This window comes from Thermobia domestica, chromosome 5 (assembly GCF_964235325.1).
Source record: "Thermobia domestica chromosome 5, izTheDome1.hap1.1, whole genome shotgun sequence".
Taxonomy (NCBI): Eukaryota; Metazoa; Arthropoda; class Insecta; order Zygentoma; family Lepismatidae; genus Thermobia; species Thermobia domestica.
In genome coordinates, this window is record NC_137458.1 from 174135465 (window position 1) to 174159229 (window position 23765).

At 37.4% G+C, this 23765-nt stretch overlaps 1 protein-coding gene across 1 annotated transcript in view; it reads left to right on the top strand.

Annotated features, from left to right (window-relative positions):
* Positions 1-699: 699 nt before the first annotated feature.
* The window catches only part of peng (Pumilio and CPL domain-containing protein penguin), an 87103-nt gene continuing 64037 nt past the window's right edge, over positions 700-23765 (top strand). Inside the window, exons 1-3 of the mRNA XM_081759421.1 lie at positions 700-856; positions 14285-14359; positions 23100-23512. Of these exons, the coding sequence (XP_081615547.1) occupies positions 14341-14359; positions 23100-23512 (432 nt within the window). The 5' untranslated portion in view covers positions 700-856; positions 14285-14340. The remainder of the gene's footprint in view (positions 857-14284; positions 14360-23099; positions 23513-23765) is intronic.

A 23765-nucleotide genomic window follows, 5' to 3' on the forward strand; every position in this document is an offset into this window, starting at 1 on the left:
ACCGTTTTCTTCTATACCGTCGGACTTCCCTCAATTATACTACTTGCTTAATTTGGTCCAAAGGTCATGTCAACATTCTCGGGAATTCTTTAGCTGATGCCTCAGCCCGTTTCGGAGCCCTGCACGGCCCTCCCATAGATCTTTCAGCCTCGCCTATTGACCTTTTTCCACGACTTATTACACTTTATTATCAACACTGGACTGCTTATAATGCCTCATGTACAAAGGCACTTTGGTACTGGCACCATCCTTGTTCTCTCCGCTCTCCATCTTAGTTCATTCAACATACTTTCTCTCCCTTCTACCTCCATTTTCTGCTTCGTAGCAGACTTCACATTCTGTATACTCCCCAACGCTTATATCTTCTCCGAAAACGTACTACTCCACTTTGTAACTGTGGTCTCGATACAGGATCCATCGATCATCTCATTTTCTCTTGCCCTCTCTATCAACAATATCGCCCGCTATTTCTCTCTATTCTTCATAAATTTCACAGTTCTGGTCCTTTTAATGTAGATTCGTTCATTTTCACCTTATCCCCACCTGTTCTTACTGCCTATTATCTTTATTTACAAAGATCTACGTTATTTAGCATCTGATAAGCATCTCTAAAGATTCATCTCAATTCATCATCTATTTCTTTTGATAACACCGTCTATAATTGAAGGGAGAGCGATCTTTGCTAAGGCAAGTTCAACCGTAGAAGAAGAAGAAAAAGAAAACATCATAGGAGCTGCACGTGTGTTTTGCGTAAATGACAGTGCATTGTAAATATTTTTGTATATAAACTTATTTAGGTATTTGGATTGTTCAGCTTTATTTTCTCTGGACGATCATTACAAAGGAGAGTGAAAACGTGAGTTCTAGTGAACCGTATACGCTTAATATGTTGTTGTGGGCAAGTTTTTATTTTAGGCAATTCATTGAGTGATTCAACATGTTGGGAGCTCATGATACGATTTCTTCGTACTGGTTAAGAATAGTCATCACAAAAGTGTTAATTTCTAGGTTAAATGACGGGTTAAGTGTCGCAATGTGGATCCAGAGATATCGAACCTAACCGAAAGCAAACTAATCCTACGAAAAGTAAACTAGCTTGAACCTACCTAAGCTTTCACATGCTAGAAATACTCTGCGATATAAAGACCAAGACTCGGTAGAATGTTAAAATTACATTCTCGGAGGAACTTTTCACACAATAGGAAAGCAGTATTTCTGTTCGGAATCCTCTTTCAATTAATATTGTAATTGTAAATAACAGTTACTAAGTGTGAAAAGCTATACTAGCTTTACAAGAGCTATATTTGGATTACAATATGTTTATTAAGAAAAAAAATGAAATCTTTAAGTTTTATGTCCCACGGATATGCAGGTTAGGCTAAAGGAGACGGTGAAGATGAGAAATGAATGAAATGGTGGAATGAAAAGTGGGAGGAAACGGGAGAACCCCGAGAAAACCCACGAGCACGAGTGTTTATTAAGAAGGATTATGTAATACTGTTATCCATCGGCGGAGTACTTCTGCACGACGCTGTAGACTTGTATATGTTTACGAGGGTGAAATCATTTACAAGTGGTCTAACCGGAGGGTATTTAGAATCTCCCTCAACTCATTTCATGGCTCCAAAACCGAGTACTAACTTTTTGTCTAAAGTCTGATAAAGGAGGAAACCGAGCCCTTCGCTCGCGCAAGTATATTTTGTGGGGTTAAGTTCCAAAGTTGGTCGTCCGTTTCTAGCAAAAGGTAAGAGTGCACTTTATGCCGAACATTCACTGGAACCGATTCCTCGGAACAGTTCAGAGATCAGTTCCCAAAAATAATTCCATGAATGGAAGCAATCGAAAAGTAAATTTTGGACAAGATTTTGCAGACCACCTAATAAGTGATCGTAATCTAACTTCGCACCAGCAAACTAAGGTGTATCACAACAGCGACATTAGACTTCGAGTGCTAACCAATGACCTACCACTCTCACCAAAAATTTACTCTTCAGTTCCTACGAAGAATGGAAATATCTTTGAGAACTGACGCTAAACTTTCCGAGAATTCAATTCAGGTGGAACGGTAACAATTTTGTACAAGGCCCATAAACGGTGTACTCCACAGATTGTACAAGGCCCATAAAAATGTATGAAAGTCTTTAATTTGCCCATTTTATGTCGAGAACAAAACACAACGAACCCCTGCGAGGCTTCTAACCCGTTCATACCCCTACTCCTATTACTACTTTTACTATAGATCTGTGTAGTAAAACTGCACGGAAACCACTACTATAAATCTAACGTAAGGAAAAAAATAACAAAAAATAAAGTAACACTCAACACTGATCAGGGCTGGCTGGTTTAAACCATGATTTAACTCGTGGTTTAAACCAGCTGTTTTTTTTTTTAAAGAACTGGTTTAACCCCCCCCCCAAAAAAAAAGGAAAGAAAAAGAAAGGAACGAAAAATGCTTTAAATCTTGTGAACTTCATGGTGACGTTTCCACATAGACCATCTCCACTAGTTTTATCTCCTTTTCACCTTTTAATCAAGGTGTCCCATGTTCAATTCTCGGTCGCTTTCAAGTGTAAATCAATAGCGGTTCGGGTGTCAGTTTACGTGAGTCTTTGACAGCCTCGGTATTACGTAAGGATGTTAAGCATAAACATACGAAACGAAACCAAATTGTACATTTCTTCTTGCCTGAATGCCTGTTTTATAAAGAAGCCAAGGTTGCTTAAATACGTCACGTATATTGATAGAAATTGGCAAAATTTATCGGCTGCCTACGTAGCTTCCAACATTAGCTTGGATTGGATTTGTTTTAATTTTGTTGAATGATATCTACATGCCAAATTTGTAATTTAATGCCTCAGTTTTAGCATACTGATTATGATACGTTGACGTTAAAATTTTAAATGCAAAGCAATAACGGGATGCTTTGCATTTAAAGTAATAACAGGATTTTCCCAATGGCCAAAGCGGGAGTTTCCCGATTTATATATAATTCTGTATAGTGTTTTCACTTGTGTAACGTTATCTTTTTGTCCTTCTGAAATGACTCTTAACAATTATATTAACAAGTATGTAAAGATCAGTAAAATATATTTTTATCAGGAGTCCTTCGTGAGTCGGCAGACTCATCGCATTTGTGTCCAATTAGTCCCGGTATCGAGTCCAAATGGAGGACAGTTTCTCGGGTGTAAGCCGAGAAGCGGTTTTGATTCCGCTTTAAGCTTATGTGACCCCCTCCAGCATAACCCTGTTGTTGCATAATAACACCAAGGTGAAACAAACTATTTCTGTCCATATGTAATATAAATACATAGAGTAAATTATTTTTTAAAAAAAAAGGTTTAAACAAAGAAAAAAAAAACGTTTAAACCAAAAAACCCGTTTTTTGGTTATTTAAATAAAACCCATGGTTTTTGCCAACCCTGCCACTAATTATAAACCAATCCAGCATGTCGAATCAAAATGAAACCTTCTCTTCCATAAGTAATAAGCAAAATGAAGCATTAAATTACCATAACGATAAGTTAAATTTAAATAATTTTTAAAAGGGCATCAGCACTGCGAGAGTTCTCACTACACTCAGTCAAAAATATTTCATTAGTTTCACGGCAAATACCACCGATTATCCACTTTTGACTACGGCGCATACGACCGACATTAAATTTGCGAGTACTGAACAAACTTTCGTCCACCTAAACTATTACTACAATTCTCAATATTAATCAGCCGACAGAACATCGCGAAACGAACACCGAAACTCACTTCACAATATCAGAACAACGAAACGACATCGAAGCAAGACATGTTCAACGTACAACATTCAAAAATAGAGCATCATCAGTCAGGAATACCTAACAACCAATCAGCGACTTTAATACAACCAACCGCAGCACAGGAGACATCAGCGCCCTCAACCGCTACAACACCTAAACAACATGCTCATCAGGAGAAACAAAAACACCGATTCCGTACCTGTTCCGGTGACAGTGGTTCTATTCCTCCAATGCCACTTTCAGTGACAAACTCACTTGTTCGGTATAAACTGCACTCTAGCCCTAGCAAAATTTACCGGGAAGAAATGAATAATTTGCTTGTTTGTGTGCTTGATAATGTGTAAAGAGAGAGAAAGTTGTGTTTATTTCGGAGTATGTTTAGTACAAGGGGTCCAGAAGCACGTAAAAAACACAATTTACAGGCGAAATGAATGATGCAAGTTCTTAGACGTAACATAATGTAACCAAATCTATCATAAACTAACCTAATATGGATAGAAATAAGCGAAATTCTATCATTTTTTGGAAAATTATGCAGGACCCCTGCACTAATATAACATAAACTAAACTAACCTAACCTACCGTAAACTAACCGAATGTGAACAGAAATGACCCAAACTGTAACATTTTTAGAGAAAAGAGCTGGACCCCTTCTGCTAAATATAAGCATTTATTTTCTTATATAAACGGTTCTAAACATGCGCAAGGTCACTTCATGGTAGGATTATGGGGATGTAATGAGCATTTGTTTTGTAAATATGGTTGGTGATAATCAGGAAAATCTATTAAAAAGTAAGAAAAGTCATGGCTTAATAAATCTAAAAGTAAATTTTAGAAAGTGCGGTAGTCAAATAACTGTAAAGAAACGTGAAGAAAGTTATTCTTTTTAATGTAACGTTAAGGAACATAACCACATTGGCGACAAGGTTCTAGAACGTAGGTCCTCTTCCTATTTAGATGTAATAAAGATAGAACAACTTGCCCTGCGAGACTGTAACCCGCCTTCACTCGCTGACGCTAGCTCGACAATAGTGTGTGAATTAAATATTAAACTTTGGTACACAAAGGAACCAATTATTATGCTTTTAGCCAAAAACTAGGCGGACGACCAACTTCGGAATAAATGCCATTTTGTGACGTAAGTAATACTGGAGGTCTTATATATGCAAGATTGGGTGAGGAACTAAAAGATACCTCTCCGACCTGTGTGATTTTATGCAGTATACGGGTTTATGTGCATACTCTTTGTCGCTGACCCGTCTGCGTTCTACGGACGCCCCGCGATTGTGCTCCCTTGGTGCGCTTCTGTCACACTTGTTTAGATAGAATTTTCGCTTTTAGTGGCCACGTAGCACAAATTTTACACGATAGTTTTCATGCCATACTCCGGACGCGTATTTATACCCCTGAGGAGAAGTGTTAGTGAAGTCAATCTGCACGCATAAATGCAACTCCAAGGCAGGGGACCCAGTGGTAGAGTATTTACCTCTCGTGCGTCCGGTTCAAGTAAGTTTGTGGTGGACAACATCGTGTCTGGGTTTTATCGGGGTCTCCCGTTACCTCCCACGGCATTACTGGAGCAGACGGTTCTACCGAATTTTGACATTTAACATATTTTCAGGTTAGGTAGGTTAGTTTCAGTTCGTTAGAACATTACTCGAGCAGACGGTTCTACATTTTTAAGGTTAGGTTAGAGCTTTCAGTTTGGTTGTACCAAATTTTGATAGGTTTGTTACATTTTCAGGTTAGGTTAGAGCTTCTAAAATCTGGTAATAATTGTTACGTTAAAATGGTTTTATTGCTTACCAAATCTTGAGAGATTTGTTACATTTTCAGGTTAGGTTAGAACTTTCAGGTTGATTCTACCAAATTTTGACACTTTTTTCCATATATACATTTTTAGGTGAGGTTAGAGTTTCTAAAATATTGATAATAATTCTTAGATTCAAAGCGATTTACTGCTTTCCCGGGTTCAAATGGCCGAATGCGAGGAGAAATTCGTGTATATTTGTCACACCATTCAAGATTTATTTCTTTTTGCTGTCACTGATAGAAATTACTAATATTTACAGTCATTCCTTCACGAAAAATGTTTCACATCGTTTTACATCTATTTGGTAGAACCGTCTGCTCGAGTGAACCCATTCCCACTTTCTCATACCACCAATTCTTCCATTATCATTCACTTGCCGTAATCATCGTCTCCCGTAGTCTAAAGGACATAAACCTAGGACGTTAAACTGAAAGATTTCATTTTCCTACCAGGGCACCGTGGGAGAATTTCATAATGATATAATCGCACATAATAACTCAGCAGGTAATTGGATAGCACGTAATCATTTCAAGGGCATATCAGTTTTCACGCTTATTATCTATTTGAGAGCATTATTTGGCATGCGCCAGGTTAATAAGAATAGGTTTGCCGATATAAAATCAAAACAAATACTTTTTTTTTTTTTAAATCGATGTTTAATACCTTTAAAGCATACCATATGTGTGAATTTACATTCCGCGGTCAGGAGAGCGTAAGGTTATAAGTAATGCCTATAGGTATGGGGCTTTCTACGAAATATTCATCTCACTGCCTAAGAAATCTAGTGTTTCCAGGTATGATTGCATGAGATAGTTATTTTCATTTTTTGTAATTCACCGGAGAATCTGGAAGCCTTCAAATAATTCACTAATAATCTCAGTTGTTCATGCTCCCAATATCTTCAGAGTGCAAGATAACGGTGTGTTAAGGAATTTTAAGTACTGAATATTGTATGAATTACTTATAGGCCTAGATTTGAAATGTGTAATAACTTGACATAGGTCAATTTGAAAAGTATAGCTTTGTATTGAGTTTGCGATATTGTTAAGCTGGTGATACCACATAGTATGTCAAATAATGTCCTCTTGCTGAGTTTGCATAGTACAGATTTTCAGTTTTTTTTCTTTCTTTCTTTTGCATATTAATTTAAAAGTTACAAGGATGTATGAAGATAAATGATACAATTTATATATATAGGGTTGGAACTTTAATAGTGGCAACTATTTATTATTTACAACTTGTACAAAATAAATACATTATATATGTTTACAGTCCTTCAATGTAGTCGCTGTTAGCGATGGGAAAATCATTCTGTACCTGTAGCAGCATTTGTTCTGTTGATCATTCTAATGCTTCGGTCTACTGCCCGAAGAATCTCTTGTACAGTTCTGAAACGAATGCCACAAGAGGTTCCTTCATCGTAGGAATCAAGTCAGTTACAAGGGCTTAAGTCCTCGGAATATAGTGTATGGTAGCATCGGTGTATAGCATCTTCCCATCCCCATCGATTAAACAAATTAGTCATACCTTGCGCTCTATGTGCCAGAGCGTTGTTAGATAAATGATGAGTGGGTTTGCAAAAAGTATCGCCGCTTCTTTCTCAAGTCAGGTCGCAGTTTGTGTTCCAGGAAGGAAAGTAAAAACACTGCGCATTAACTGTTCGATGCGGGGAAATGGTATAGTATGCGTTAGGATTATACTATCCCAGTCGTACACGAGAATCACCATAACTTTCACATTCCTAGGGTTCTAACTAACTTCAGATTTTCGTGGTGACCCATAATGACGCCATTCGTTTGATTGGCATTTCAGCTGTGGCTCATACGATTTTTCCCATGTTTCTCCGGCGTAAGAGAGTTCTTCTCCCCGTTTGTAGCGTTCCAAGTGGGTACGAGCAGCGTCGTAGTGTGGCCATTTCTGCATTTCCGTCATCTCATGCGCAACCCATTGTGATGTAGTTTTTCTCTTGCCCAAGCGTTCCTTCAGAATGTACAGAACAGTCATATGCAGGGTTTGAAAAACCCGGGCTTTTTTGAAAAAGCCCAACCCACCTGGGCCCATGTGGGTTTTTTCGGGTTTAATTGTTTTTTTTTCGGGTTTAATTGGGTTTTTTCGAAATATTTCAATGTCTTTGGGCTAAAAGTGTTAAAATGTGGTTTATATTTCAAGATTGTCATTGTTACAACTTGCAACAATTTTCTACACACTGCTGTTTTGAAAAAATTGCCGCCATTTTGAAATTTTACATTCGAATGCCGAGAAAATCTATACAGCAAATTTAGCGTAACTCGTGCTTCCACCGTCGAAATTTCAACTTAAAAGACTAAAAATTGCGCTTCGTAGTGTGGATACTCGCTGTTCTGAAAAAAAATGGCCGCCATTTTGACATTTTACGTTGGTATGCCGCCAAAATCTATACAGGAAATTTAAAGTTTCTCGTGCTTGTACTCTGAAAATTTTAACTTAAAAGGCAGGAAGTTGTACCCTGTAGTGTGTGTGGTAGAGGCAGACAAACGAGTTGAGTTGGTTTTGTGTTTAACGTCCCTTTCAGCAGCGAGGCTATATGAGACGGGACCTACTGATTAACATGGAATCCGAACCACATGAGTTCCCTTTGGGAAGCAAACCTGGGTCTCCCACGCCGAAGACGCGTACACCAACCGCTTAGCCATGAAGGAGCTCGGCAGACAAACGAACAAATGTAGATCAAGTCATCCAGAATCCTGACTGACGTTCACCAAATATGAATACTAAAAGGGGTCCATTAATTTAAAGAAAGATACAATTTATGTTATATGAATGAAATAAATAAATGAAATTAACATCTTCCAGCGTAAAAAACCTCCCATATTTTCTCCATGAGAATCGGGACACCTCAGATCCCCCTCAACTTTCCAACACAATGCAATGAACTGTAGTCTGGTTATGAACAAAAGTATAATACGCCGCGGTGGCTCAGTGATAGAGCGTTCACCTCTGGTGCATGGGGTCCCTAGTTCGATCGCAGCTCGCGCCAAGTGAGCTGTGTTCTGGACAAACACCTTGTGCGTGGGTTTTTTCGGGATTCTTACATTTCCTCCCACTTTCTTCATTCCGTCATTTCATTCATTTCTCATCATCACCGTCACCTTGAGCATAGCAGGCATAACCGTGAGACTAAAACTAAAAGATTTCATTTTATTTATTTTTTAAAGAATATAATAGGCGAAAGTTCACTATGCACCAGCTGCTTTTCTCTCTTCGTACCCTGCAATTAATTGTACGGACTGAAGATGCCTAAAAACTTAAGATGTGCTATAAAAATGCTTTACAGGAAAACAATATGCAAATTATTTAAATCAGTGGTACAATTTACCTTCAATATTCTTCGCGCGTTTAGTAATATTTATTTACATGGCTGTATTTGCTAAAATTATTATTATTATTTTTTTTTTTAATGTTCCGGAAAGTTGTTTCCATAAAGTGCAATGAAAAAAGTAGCATTGCAAATTTCGCTCGCTATCAAGTCGAACAGGGTGACGTAATAACTTCCTCGAAACTGTTACCTGCAACAGCGCACTGTTCATTCACTAATTACAGGATCTCCAGTCAATGTCAGATTTTTTTTTTTTTTCCACTTTTCGAATAAGCTGATATTGATAGCAGAAATGGAACGGAGTTAAAAATACGGGACATTTCCCTGTCACGACTAAATTTACGGGGACGCGGGACACTCGGGCCCAAAAACGGGACTGTCCCGTTTTTTACGGGACGTACGGCAGGCTTAGGCGTAAAATAAATAGTTTTATTCTTAAAGTATTCATTTCCGATCCTTCTGCGTTTAATTTCCCGAGCACTTCTTTCACGGCGTGTACATCAAAACTTCCACTAGTACGGAAATTTGAACTCGGCACTTGAAATAGTAAGCGGTACATAGTCTTCGGAACCCCGAGCATTAAGCTTCTTAAATTTGACAAGAATTTTTACGCTATTGCTGGTGTTGATTCTACAGAATAATTATTTGAAGAGTAGCACCAAATGACTGAACTAAACTGTTATTGTTGGAGAACCAAATTTTAGTTGAAGAAACTTGTGTTTTATATCAAAGGTAAGAAATAATACTAATAGTTTTACTAATGTATTTACATATGTACTATTTTTTTTTTCTTTTTTTAATTCATTCAGTGTATTCAGAACTTTAAAGGTCGTATGTTGAATGTTGTTGTCTACCTTAACGTGAAAGCCTCTAATTCGCCCAAGGAAAGTCTAAAATCTGATGAAAAGCACTTACAATGTGATCACCTTAGTTGTACCAATTATATACTAACAAATAGGTCAAAAACCCAGGTGGGTTTTAAAGTGGTTTTTTTCAGGTGGGTCCAACCCGAAAAAAACCACCGGGTTTTTTCGGGCTGGGCCCACTTGGGCAAACCCTGGTCATATGTGCTAATCTTGTCTCTTTGGGTAATTCACAAATAGATCGTCCATCAGTGTCCAGTAACTTCATAATAGTTTTCATTTCGTATTCACTGACGCGGGAAAGACCAGGGTTTGCCAGGGTTTGCATGTCTTCCACATTTTGGCGTTCCTCCTTGAAGGCTTATACTTACCTTGCCACTGTTCTGTAAAGCAATGCAAAATTCCCCGCAAGCCTTTTGAATACCATGATGATACTCACGTGCTGTGCAGCCTTTGACATATCCAATTTTTATCCAACGCCGTTGTTCTTGTTTAGAAAACATCGTGACAGCGATAACTTTGCCTTACACTGCCCTTTACACGAGGCTCTGTTCTACTCTTCTATTGCCCTTGCGCGCGTTACATCGGAAGGGAGAATCCATTCACGCTTAGGTAAGGCAGGCATGTTACGAACATGTGGTTCGAAGGACATTATTTGATTCCGTTGCGTAGCGTCTCTAAAGCAGTGTTGCCACTGTAAGTTCCAATCCTAGTGCATATGTATATATCGGATGTTCCACGTAAAGCTGTCCCGACCCGACCGAAGTATAATTTTTCTCATAATTTCCCGCGTTGTTGCACTGTTATCGCTGCATTCAGGCTGTGGATAGCTGTTTATTAATACTATGAAGTAGTTACTATAAACCAGTGGTTTTCAACTTAAGGTCCCGATTGCCTCCGAGGGTGTAATTCTGTTAAGTTTTTGTCATGATTCTTCTGCTTATAAGAAAACTGGTTTAAGTAATACATTCTATAAGAGTCACTCCACGTCAGTTCAACCAAGGCTTTTAACCCACTATCTTAGATTTGGAAATTTGTAGTGTTATAAAACTTTGTATGCTGATTACAAGTGTGTAAATTTTATTGCAATAGCATCAGTGGTTCAAAAGTTATTTCATTTTAAAAATTAGAAGAAAATCCATTTTTAACAGTCGCGACACGTTATTTCCCCGTTTTGGAAGAACACTAAAACAATCATATTTCGGTTCCTATTAATGCCAGAAACATGATTCTTTCTTTATTCAGATTGTCTTTAAGTTGTTTACCATTAAAAATATGAAAACTTTCCTTAGATCTGATAGAAAATTTATGAACTCATTTGGAAGGTAACATTTTGGGAAAAAAACTAAAACGCCATTTTGTAAACTTCAAACCTTTATTTCTCAAAATCCCCATTATGGATTTCAATGAATTTGTTTTTGTTTGAAAGCTTATTTCTCTAGTTTCACATATACAAAAATTGTGATGGGCCATCCAAGCACCGAGGAGATATTCTAGTCAGTGTTGCCAACTGATTGCGAAATAAACATTTTCCAATAACTTCCATACGATTTAACATATCCACCCCAAAATTCGTATAAATATTCTTCGATATCCTAGCAACACATCTGTAAGCATTACCACTCCTCCCAATCAACCCAGTTCTCAGGGCTGCCAACCAATTTCAGGGTTGCCTGTCACAGCGTTAGACTTGTCTGTGCCTACACTTTGCATTATTACGTGCGACATTACAAATATACGAAATCGTGTGAGCCAAATACCTCTAATTACTGAACTACCAATTTCGTATATTCACTCTTTTGTCATTTCCAAACAATAGCGGAATTCGTCGTTTTCTTTCTTTCTTTGAAAATGTCCATGACACTAGAAAAAAAAAATACTACACAGTTCAACGCTTTAAATCTTTCCAAAAGTCAGAGTTAGTGAATGCATTTGAGGATCTTCCAAATATTGCTTATCCCGCATAACGGAGGGCGTATCAGCTAGTATATCTATAACAAGTAAAGTCTTATGCTGCTGTTCTAATGTAGTATAGTTATTGTTAGAATTAAGGAAACTATTGTATCTCAACGTGATTCCCCCAACTAATTATGACTTTTCAATACAAAAGTTACTGCATTCTTTCAGATAATATGGAACATGACGTGCCAACAGTCTTTCAAACACAGAAACTGGCAATGTCGGATTTAAAACAAAATTTTTCTCGCGTAACAAAAGTAGAATATTTCACTGATGGGTGTGGAGCCCAATATAAAAACTGCAAAGCCCTCTTTCTTAAATCTTTACTTCTACGCAAGTGATTTCCGTGGTATGGTGGCAAAATTGTCTTTTTTTTTTGCTACCAGCCTTGGAAAGTCCCCATGCGATGGAATTGGTGGGGCTTTTAACTGGGTTGTGACAAAAGCAAGCCTTCAGAGACCATTGTCTAATCAAATAAATACATATGCCCTTTTGTTTCATTTCTGTGAAGAAAACATCATTAGCATCATGTTTTTCTTTGTGTATAAAGAAGAAATGGCTGTTGTTCGTGCCAGACTTCAACAAAGATTTCTGAGAGCAGAAACTATTCCGAGAACACGTGCAATGAATTGTTTTGAAAAAAGAAAGAAAGAAAGAAAAAAAAAAGTCCATTAAGATTGGAGAGAAGCGTACAAGTTTGGATGAAGATTTTAGTTAGTGAATAGTGATGAAGGTGATGCTTCAGTCAATTTCCTACTTCCCCATGGTTCATCTCCCTAATTTTATTGGGCTGAAAATGATTACTGTTGTGTTCCGTGTACTCATATCTTATGTAAAGTGGATATAACAACTGCTACTGGCAGAAAATACCAGTTATCTCCAAAGTTTCTGCAAGTGGTTACTTCAGTGTGGGAAACCTTTACAAAAAGCACCTGATGTTAATATCTAATTACAGCAAAACCGAATATTTATTTTATGTACCAGGCCTATAATACTATCAGGCTTTATTATATTTGCTTCTTTGGTACCTATTCTGATTAACATTTAAAACTGCTAATGCCCATTTAGTGTTCAAATTATTGTATTTTTTCCCTTACCTATACATTTTCGAAACTCTATTTCTTCTCCGTGCGTGAATGGCCCATCACAATTTTTGTATGGTGAAAATAGATGTAATAAGGTTACTGCAAAATGTGGCACAGATACGCCTAACGCCGTGAGAGGCAACCCTGATAACTGGGTTGCTTGCGAGGAGTGGTAATGCTTACAGGCGTATTTCCAGGATACCGAAGAGTACTTATACCAATATTTTTGGGAGGGGGTATGTTAAATCGTATGGAAGTTATTGAAAAAAAAATTTCTCAATCAGTTGGCAACACTGGCTGGAATATTTCCTCAGTACTTGGATAGCCCATCACAATTTTTGTATAGTGAGAATAGATGTAATAAGGTTACTGCAAAATTTGGCACAGATACATCTAACGCTGTGACAGGCAGCCCTGAAATTGGTTGGCAATCCTGAGAACTGGGTTGCTTGGGAGGAGTGGTAATGCTTACAGATGTGTTGCTAGGATATCGAAGAATATTTATACGAATTTTGGGGTGGATATGTTAAATCGTATGGAAGTTATTGGAAAATGTTTATTTCGCAATAAGTTGGCAACACTGACTGGAATATCTCCTCAGTGCTTGGATGGCCCATCACAATTTTTGTATATGTGAAACTAGAGAAATAAGCTTTCAAACAAAAACAAATTCATTGAAATCCATAATGGGGATTTTGAGAAATAAAGGTTTGAAGTTTACAAAATGGCGTTCTAGTTTTTTTCTCAAAATGTTACCTTCCAAATGATTTTATAAATTTTCTATCAGATCTAAGGAAAGTTTTCATATTTTTAATGGTAAACAACTTAAAAATAATCTGAATAAAGAATGAATCATGTTTCTGACATTAATAGCAACCGAAATATGATTGTTTTAGTGTTCTTTCAAAACGGGGAAATAACGTGTCGCGACTATTAGAAATGGATTTTTTTCTAATTTTTGAAATGGAATAACTTATGAACCACTGATGCTATTGCAATAAAATTTACACACTTGTAATCAGCATACAAAGTTTTATAACACTACCAAATTTCATCCAAATCTGAGATAGTGGTTCCCCATAATTTTGGTTGAATTGACGTGGAATGGCCCATAATTTAATGTTGTTATAGTTACCTACAATTTGAATTAGGGTAGCTTAAATCTGGTAGTACATGCATGAATAGAAAAGTATCGTTACGGATACGTGGAAAGAATACCAGCGCTGTAGACGACTTCTTCGATTAATTAATTACCAGAGAGCGCGCTTTCATCTAGAACCAGTCGGTTTTACATGGAACATCCGATACATACATAAATTGTTTTCTAGTCCTGTAGTGTTAAGGATCCACTCCTGCTAGAAATTGCCGGAAGTTCAATGTTTCAAATTGAAGCAGCTATTATTATTTGTTCTCTGTACCTCTTTATTTTCTTTCTTCAGGTAATAGAACGGTAGAGAATCCTGAATATTTCTTTGTTTGTGGTAGCGTTGTTACTATGAAGAGACCGAAGAGCAGTAAGTATTAGTTAAAATTTCTGACTCATACTTTATCGTATTATGGGTAAATTTTATTTTTGTGTTGGGCTTTCAGTATTACTGTATATATCAAATTTCTTTAGTACGTAGATAACGGAGAAAGATTTTTATGTTGATACCGAATTTCGTAGATCATTGTCTTCACCAGAAGTATGTGTTGCGTTCAGATGAAACGTAATATTAAGAGAATAATAACTAACAAAAAAGAAAACTGCAAGCATTCCTAATTAGGAAGATCATTTGTTTCCGTTTTTTCTATCGTAAGATGGGTTACAAATTAAATTTCAACGATAAAAGAGTGCGTTTAGTGTAATTTAATTTGTTCCAAGTAGTTTAGTGTAATTTAATTTGTACCAAGTTAAAAGAAAAATGTTACCTATTTGTGTCAGTAAATACTTAGATGAGAGAGAAGAAGAGAAAGATTTTAAATTGATAATCCAAGAAGAGGAAGTCTTACTGCGATTTGGTTGAACTAAAATGCCACAAGTATTGAATTAGCTTTTAAAAAATCACTTATATCAATAGTAGGCTACAATCGATTTTCCAATTGCTTTAAGAAATCTTCATAATTCATCTATCGTGAGTGCATCGGGAGTTGAAAGAGCCAGCGATAAAAATAGTCGATTTTAAACCACTTACTGGCTAGTAAATATCGTATCTCTACTACCAATTGCATTCGATATGACGGCCACGGACACGAATGATCGTCCGGCAGCGTAGTTCCCACTGTAGCAAACTTCTAATTACAAGGAAGGGTCACGCAGTGGCTCCGCTGAGATCCGAACGAGACAATTGTGTTTGCATTTGATATGTTATAACTAGATGAATTCCCAAGTTATACGTGCCACCGAGCGGAATATCGTGAGTTACAACATATTTTGTAATGTAAGAACTACAAAAAATTTACCTGGCATAATAGTTTGAACCGAGTCATTTGTTCGAAAACGGTTGAGTAAGTGGAAAACTCGGCCAACACGTATCCCATCATTTTCAACGACAAACATTTTTGGGGTAAAAACTTTCTCCCAGGGTCCCTTGCAGAGTCCCAGACGGGGTCCAACTCAAAAGTTTCAAATGGCAAGGGGGGTTAAGTAGCACATCATTTGAAAGCTGTTGTAAAATGAAAGGAAATGCAGCAAGTCTCGACTCTCTATAACAACCCTGTGCAAAATGGCGGTGTGTCAAAGTGTAAACGAAAACCTAATTGAAAAGTCCATGGTCACCCGTATAAATCGGAAACGGTAAGAGAAATGTGAAAACAGGAAAGGATGTGTGGCATTATTTTCAAAGTACAACGATTAAAGTGAAAACGTCTTGGCCCAGGGTCCCCACATGGTCCCAGGTGGGGTCCAACTAAAAAGTTTCAAATGGCAAGAGAGGTAGGACATAGTTTGAAAGCTGTTGTTAAGTGAAAGAAGACGGAGCGCATCTCGACTTTCTACGACAACCCTGTCCAAAATTGCGGTGGGTCAAAATGTAAACAAAAGCTTAATTGAAAATATATTGCCACCTTGAATCCAGGAGGGCCGCTTCAAATCTATATCGAAAGGATTAGCGTACCAAACTGCTGAAGCTACGAAAACAAATTTGGCATTAATGTTGATTAGTAAGTGACTAAAATATGCAAAATGTTCAAAAACGCAACACCCTGAGTTCAAAATGCCGCACTATGTATCGAACGCATATCCAGCTCACACCACTGGTGTTGGAGAAGCGAACGTTTATGGTTAACAGTAGATATCCACAAAATATCAAAGAGTATAATCTGTAATCCAATGTGGCTGCCAGCGTGAAAAATGAGTTTGTATATAAATATGCTATTTCTTGGAATACTGTGACCAAACCAACAAAGTTTGACGCAGCTCGATGTACTGAAATGACTTACACACGTTTGGTACTACTCGCCAATCTTGCAAATGATTTTTTTTTTTTTTTTTTTTGTATATTTGCTATTGTTTGAAGTATTGCGATCAAACAAACGAATGACATACAAATGTAACCATCACGAATACGTTACAATAGAGCCCCCGACCTATTGGTGCACCAAGTTCTTTCTGTATGAACTACGTATGACAAAATTAGAAAAATACCCGAAGGTATTCAACTTTTGTTTAGCAGTATGAGTATGAAATCAGAGTTGTGTGTTCATCGCATATTCGTTATACTCAAGTAAATAATGTCCAGAGAACCGTGACGAACGTGCATTAAGAATAAAATATATGTGTGTTGTTACCGAATGAAATAATAGTTGAAGTGAGTCGAAATTCAATTGTTCTTTAGTCTTCCTATTATTTCTAAATACATAATAGAGAAAAATAGAGATTTAGATTTCATCTATGAATGACATAGGTTTTAAGCGGCCATCTTGGATTCAAGGTGGCCATAGTTTTTCAATTAAGCTTTTGTTTACATTTTGACCAGCCGCAATTTTGCACAGAGTTGTCGTAGAAAGTCAAGACTTGATCCATCTTGCAGACGATGAGCTTCTTAACCTCTCTTGCCATTTAAAACTTTTTTAGTTGGGCCCCACCTGTGACCCTGTTGGCACCCTGGGACAAGACGCTTTAACTCAAATTGTTGTACTTTGAAAATAATGCCACACTCCCTTTCCTATTTTCATATTTGTCTCACCGTTTCCGATGTATAGGGATAACCATGGACTTTTCAATTAAGTTTTTGTTTACATTTTGACCAGCCGCCATTTTGCACAGGGTTGTCGTAGAGAGACGAGACTTGCTGCATTTTCTTTAATTTTACAACAGCGTTCAAATGATGTGCTACTTAACCCCCCTTGCCATTTGAAAATTTTGAGTTGGACCCCGTCTGGGACCCTGTGGGGGACCCTGGGACAAAGTTTTTACCCCAAAAATGTTTGTCGTTGAAAATGATGGGATACGTATTGTCCGAGTTTTCCATTTACCCAACTGTTTTCGAACAAATGACTCGGTTCAAACTATTCTGCCAGCTTTGTAGCTTTTATATTACAAAATATGTTGTAACTCTCGACATTCCGCCCGGTGGCACGTGACGTTTGGGCCCCGCCGTTTGGGCGCCAGACGTTTGGGCGCGAGTTAAATTAAAAAGTCATTGTGTTAGGCGCTGAGTACTAAGTTCGAATCAAGATATCACAAGGTGTCTACTGTAGTGGAAGTCCTTGAATTGTACTGGATTTTGTTTTACATACTAGAAATATTGAAATTTGAAAATTCTAAAAACTGAATTAACAATTAAATTTTGTAAATTTAAGTTTCAACCAAAGTTAAGTATGCTTTTTATTTGATAACTTTTCAAGCCAAAGGTAAGTAGACCAGACTAGATATGATTGACTGCATTACGTACATAGTGAGCCTATTCCATTAAAAAACTTAAAGCAGGACTTCTACTGTAGTTATGCAATAAGTGTGAATGTCAAACACATTTCTAGTGGCTGAATGACCAATATATGTACACTTAACTATTATTTTTAACTTTGAAATCGTTCTTTTTATCCTTTCGCCACTTTCTTTGGTGCAGATTAAATGCTAACAATGGGACGAAAAAAAAATGTATTAAGTTTTGATTTTTATATTGGAATGTTAATAAAAAAAAGTGATACCGGTACCAGAAATACGGCATACTACAGTTCCTAAACTCAATGTCTGAGACACCCTGTATTAACATCTTTCCCTCAACTCGATTAGGATATAGGATTTTTAATTTCTGGGCTCTCGGCATCTAAGGCCATTTAGCCCGTCACGTTAGAGGGGCACACTATCCGGGGAAAGGGAAAGAAGAAGGGACTGGGGAAGGAAGGAAGCGGCCTGGACCTATAAATTAGGTACCACCCCGGCATTTGCCTGGTGTGAATGAGAAAAACCTCATTCAGGGTGGCCAGCCTGAAAGAGCGTGTTACACATTTTCGACCGAGTGCCCCTACCGGGAATCGTACCCGGGACCGCTCGCACAGAAGGCGAGAGCATTAGCGACTACGCTACGCGGGGCCACTTCTCTCAACTCGAGTGCGCGGAAATCTTTTATTGGTGGTTCTTTATTGGACTTAAGGAAGAGAAGAGTTTGGCAAACGTAATAAGGAAGAGAAGAGTTTATTTAGCAAACGTAATACGAAAGAAAGCAAATTTTAAGATTCTAAGTATGTAATTATTAACTTTTTTAAAAAAATACAAAAATTAAATCAATATTTTTTAATTAACATTAAGAAAATTATTAACAGTTCGTCTGATTCCTTCATTTCCTAGCTTTCTTATATAATACAAAAATTAGATCAACATTAGATCAGAAGTACAAGAATCGTGAACAAGCGAAAAATCAATCCATGACGAGGTTAGGCAACAAATGCCACAAACGCATTAAACCATTTAATTTAGATGAATAAATAAGATAGAAAATAGATAGATAAATGAGGTGAGATAAAGATAGAAGTGTAGGAAAAGTATATATCTTGATTTGCGCTTAGTTTTCAGTGCCTAGCTTACTTTATATTTCGTAAATTGTGAGTTTTACTATGTACCTCGCGCCCAAACGTCCGGCGCCCAAACGGCAGCGCCGAAACGTCCGCGCCCAAATGGTGGCGCCCAAACGTCCTGTCCCGCGGTGGCACGTATAACTTTGGGATTCGTCTAATTATAACATATCAAATGCAAACACAATTGTCTCCTTCGGATCTCAGCGGAGCCACTGCGTGACCCTTCCTTGTTAGAATGGGAAATGGTATGTGTCGTCATACTGCTTTTGCAACTTTATGATGATCCTGCAAGACATGGAGAAGGCGTTGGGTAAGTGCCTGTTTGAGCTCAGACTCATAGTAGTTCATTGGCGGGGCGTCCTGGGGTTTCGAAGGAATGGACGAAAATGAATGACTTGGATTCTCGTCTCTTCTGTCTTTCTTGCGTAGAACGCTTATGATGACCGAGCGATTTGACTGGAGGCTTTGTCCATGTGAGTCCATATATTTGTGGTCTCACCACCGTATAGGTGAGTGTGTATCTGTCATACTGGGAATCCGTGACATTCTGCTGAAAGTAAGCTTCATTGACTCTGGTGTTGGAAGGCACTTCGATGGTGGCAGCGTTCTCCGACTGCAATATCCCGTCACCACAGAAATCGTGTTAAAAACGTTTCTTTGCACAGCAGCACAAAATCAGAACGGCTTATGTGATCTGTACTGTTTGGCGGTAGAAAATGAATTGAACTCTGTTGGTCTTATCTAGATAGAATCACCTCTCATCCATGGTATTATAACCAATTCGTGGTCTTTGTTCGGGCGGACCTTTATTTGTAACCACCCTGGTAATCTGGTTGCTGTTTGGGCTGCCATTTATTTGTAACCAACTTGAGTTTGGTGTTTGTGGTTTTGTCCCCCGTGGTCCTGCCAATAAGTATTTTCTTGAGACCAGAACTTACCTGGGATAGTACAATGAAGGACCTTTTTAAGAAGGGGTTACAAATTGTTTCCAAATCGCTTGTCGGTTTTAATGATGAGGTGAGCATTAGGCGCCGAGAGGTTCGGATGTTTTGTCTCGAAAACGCCACGGACGATTAGACGGTCATTTAGACCATAACGCACACACACATCACTCACACAAATAACGAAAATACACTGGATTAAATAGCACTATACTTATTTATTAGAATACTATTATATATATATATATATATAAAAATAGCGAAGAGGAATGGACACAACACTTAACACAAAATATGTATAATAATTTTCATTACTAAAATAACACTTTGCCTTTTTAATGCACTGTAGCTTATATATATGATTATGAAATGAAATGAAATTTTTGAGTTTTACGTCCCACGGTTATGCCGGTTAGGCTAAAGGAGACGGTGATGATGAGAGATGAATGAAATGGTGGAATGAAGAAAGTGGGAGGAAACGGGAGAACCCCGAGAAAACCCACGCACACGGTGTTTGTCCACCACAAAGTTCACTTGGCGGGAGCAGGGTTTGAACCCGAGACCCCTAGCACCAGAGGTGAATGCTCTACCACTGAGCCACCGCGGCCCCTATATATGATTATGTTTGAAATTACACTATAAATACTTTTTTCACACAATTGACGCACTTGGGGGATTAGCACTGGGGAAAGGATCGCCGGGATAATCCGACGTAGTATCCTGGTTGCTACTCCAGACAGTGCTGAGGAGTCGACGTGAGTCTTCAGCGAAATAATTTGCAAAGTAGAATGCTGATGTTGGAGGGCACGTTTATAACTTTTGGCGCACAAGGTTTATGAACCTGGGACTTTACTAGTTGGGGCTAGCCGTAAAAAAATGTTCTTTACCGGTTAATAGCGTATGCCTCTTAACACAAAATCATACTTGATTCCCGACGCAACGTGCGTGCTTACGGCTTCTAAACCTGGAGTTAAACTCCCCGAGCTCAAAAGTTTAAGATGCAAGCTGCAATGGTTGACTGAAGAGTGTTGGCAGTTTATTTTAAAAACCACTCAATTAAAGCACCTGTATGCACATGCAAACAGAAAACAGAAAATAATTTATGTTAATTTTAGTCAACTGGCCACGATGCACGAGACACTGCGATAACTCGGGCGTGAGAAAGAACAGATAACGAGCTTTAAAAGCAATGTAGTTGGTGCCACTTTGGTGCTTGAACATTTGGTTTACTTTGACCTGCTCTAATTTATTGCAATATTTCCATAAACGATTAAAGAAAGCACTTAATTTAGTTCCCAATAACTGCAGAATATATACTGTGCATATTAATAAGTCAGGGAGAAACACTGAAAAGGTTTGTAGCTCATTGAAATGTTTTCAGCAAAAAGCAATGTTTTAAATATATATATATATATATATATATATATATATATATATATATATATATATGAGAAAACAATGAAAGACTTTTTTGTCCAGTTGCATGAGAAGGAAGCAATTCCCACCGAAGAAAGAGCTTATATGCGTTGCAGAATAAAGTATAAATTGAAAAAATGATTACTGTTTTTACGAAATATACAGAGCGTTCACAAAAATACTTCTATAACCTGGTGGCTGTTATAGTACATGACCATTTCTACTAGTTTCCAGGGAGATATGTTTTATATAGTTTTCTGGCATTTGTGAACCTCTTCTGGATGTGATGCTCTGAGAGATGATGTCCACACACTTGCAATGAAGTCTTTGCGGGTTTTAAACGGTGCCTTTTGAGATATTGTGTCGTATGGTCAAACGACGTATTCACGTTGGGGGATTGCCTTGTGTCACTCCTTTCCTAATAGTGCATACTGTTGGGGATACAAACCGGCTCGTGCCTTGTTCTCCTCATAAGTTCCGGCCGACAACGTACTGTAAATCACATCGTGGGATGATGATATTAACACCAGCTTTGCTGATGATTAAACGACAGTGAAAGTTCGCTATTTCTATTGTGATCAGTCTTCTGTACCTGTACTTTGTAATATAATACTTATTTTTTAACCTCCTATATTTTGACCGCAATCTGCTGAGTTATTTACATATCCGTAGTTAAACAAACAAAAGAAAGCCCAAATAAGAACAGGAAGGTCACAAGATTTCTTTGTCCCGATGCTTTTCATTTTAAGTCCTTTTGTTTTCACCAAATGTTATAACCTAGAATCATGAAAATTTTGTAGAAGTTCATTATAGTTAAACCAAAAATTACCACCAAAACACTTGTACCTTTCGTGATAATTCTTGTTTAGTGATACAGAGTTTTCGCTTTATAAAAATGTAAGTTATAACATTCATTTTCTTTTTAATCAGACAGAAGTTCGCTGTTTTGATGAAACTTTTTTTTTTCTGAACTCTACAAATCTTGGTGCTTCTTTGAGAAAATTTTCATAGCTATGTTTCTTGGATCTTGAGCTATAACATTTTCAGTTTAGAGTGCAGTCTCAAAGCAGAATCTCGGAAGCTTTGTACATGTGCTATTTTCTCAAACTTTGATCGCCTCCAATTCTAAACCTATTTAGTCTAACGAGGAAAACCTTCACATAGGTCATGACCCTTGTACTACTAACAGGTGAAGAAAAAGATATTTTGCTGGATAATTTGACGTGAAATGACCCGACTATTATTTTATGTATTTATGTATGAAATACAACACCAATATTATAAACACCCCACGTTATGCTGTAGGTGTACGTCTCATATAGCCTCTCTGCTGAAAGAGGCTCTAAAATTTAATCCATCGATTTACTAATTTATTTTCTGTTTGAATAATGTAGGAAAAATTCAGTTTCGTAATATATATATATATTAATGATTTCCTTATTCTACCACTTTCTCCAGTTACTGGTTAATAATAACTCAGACGAATGAGAAGTGTACTAGCCACCTAGACAAAATGTGACAAATAACTTTGTTTAAATTAATGGTTCACCTATTTTTCTTTTCAATATCTAGTATTGAGTAATAAAGAAAGAGATCGAATTTTCCAATAGTATATTAAGTAGATAGAATCTGAATCTTACACTATTTGCTAATTAGTTAGTATTGTAGACCAGTAGTTTTATATGTGTATGTTCATGAATAATTTGCGCGTTATACTATTTCTGGTTACTGTTTCGAAATAATTTTGTTATCTGAACAACACACACACGTATATATATATATACACACACGCATAAAGAACATTCATACACCCCATAAATAGTAGGTTACAAAACGTTGTTCAAATATGCCTGAACTGTAAACTTTTTGACTTCATAATTGAGAAATATTTCTTTTGCAGAGACAGAACCGGTAAAGAAAGAAGATGCTTCGGAGTCAGAGCCTCCACTAAAGAAGAAAAAGAATTTTCCACTAAAACAAGAACCACAAACAGAAAAGGACAGCAAAGAGAAGGTTGTGAAGAAAAAGAATTTTCCACTAAATAAGAAACAACAAACAGAGAAGAAGAGTAAAGAGATTTTGAAGAAAAAGAACTTTCCACTAAAAAAGAAATTGCAGACAGAAAAAGACGGCAAAAATAAGGTTCTGAAGAAAAAGGAAAGAAAGGAACAAATATTGCAAAAGGAGGGAAAGATATGGAAAAAACAGGCCAGGAAGTTGTGGGAGGTTATCCGCGACAAAAATACAACTGACGAAGTACGCAACAAGAAAGTGTCAGAATTATTTCATCTTTTAAAAGGAAAAGTTAATATGGTAAGCAATAGAAACATAGTGTTAATTTTACATTTCCTTTTTGCATCAACCGTCTTGATTCCCTGTGTGATATTTGGCATGTGGATATATCAGGTTATTTCCAAAAGTGTCTCGTCTGATACTGAAATATGGCGCCATTGGTAATAAGCTATTCATGGAATATAATGCCATCTACGGAAGAAATAATGTATCAGTTTCAACTATCTAGCTGTGTCAGTTCGTTGGAGACAGTCATTTGAATTAGTCGCTCTTC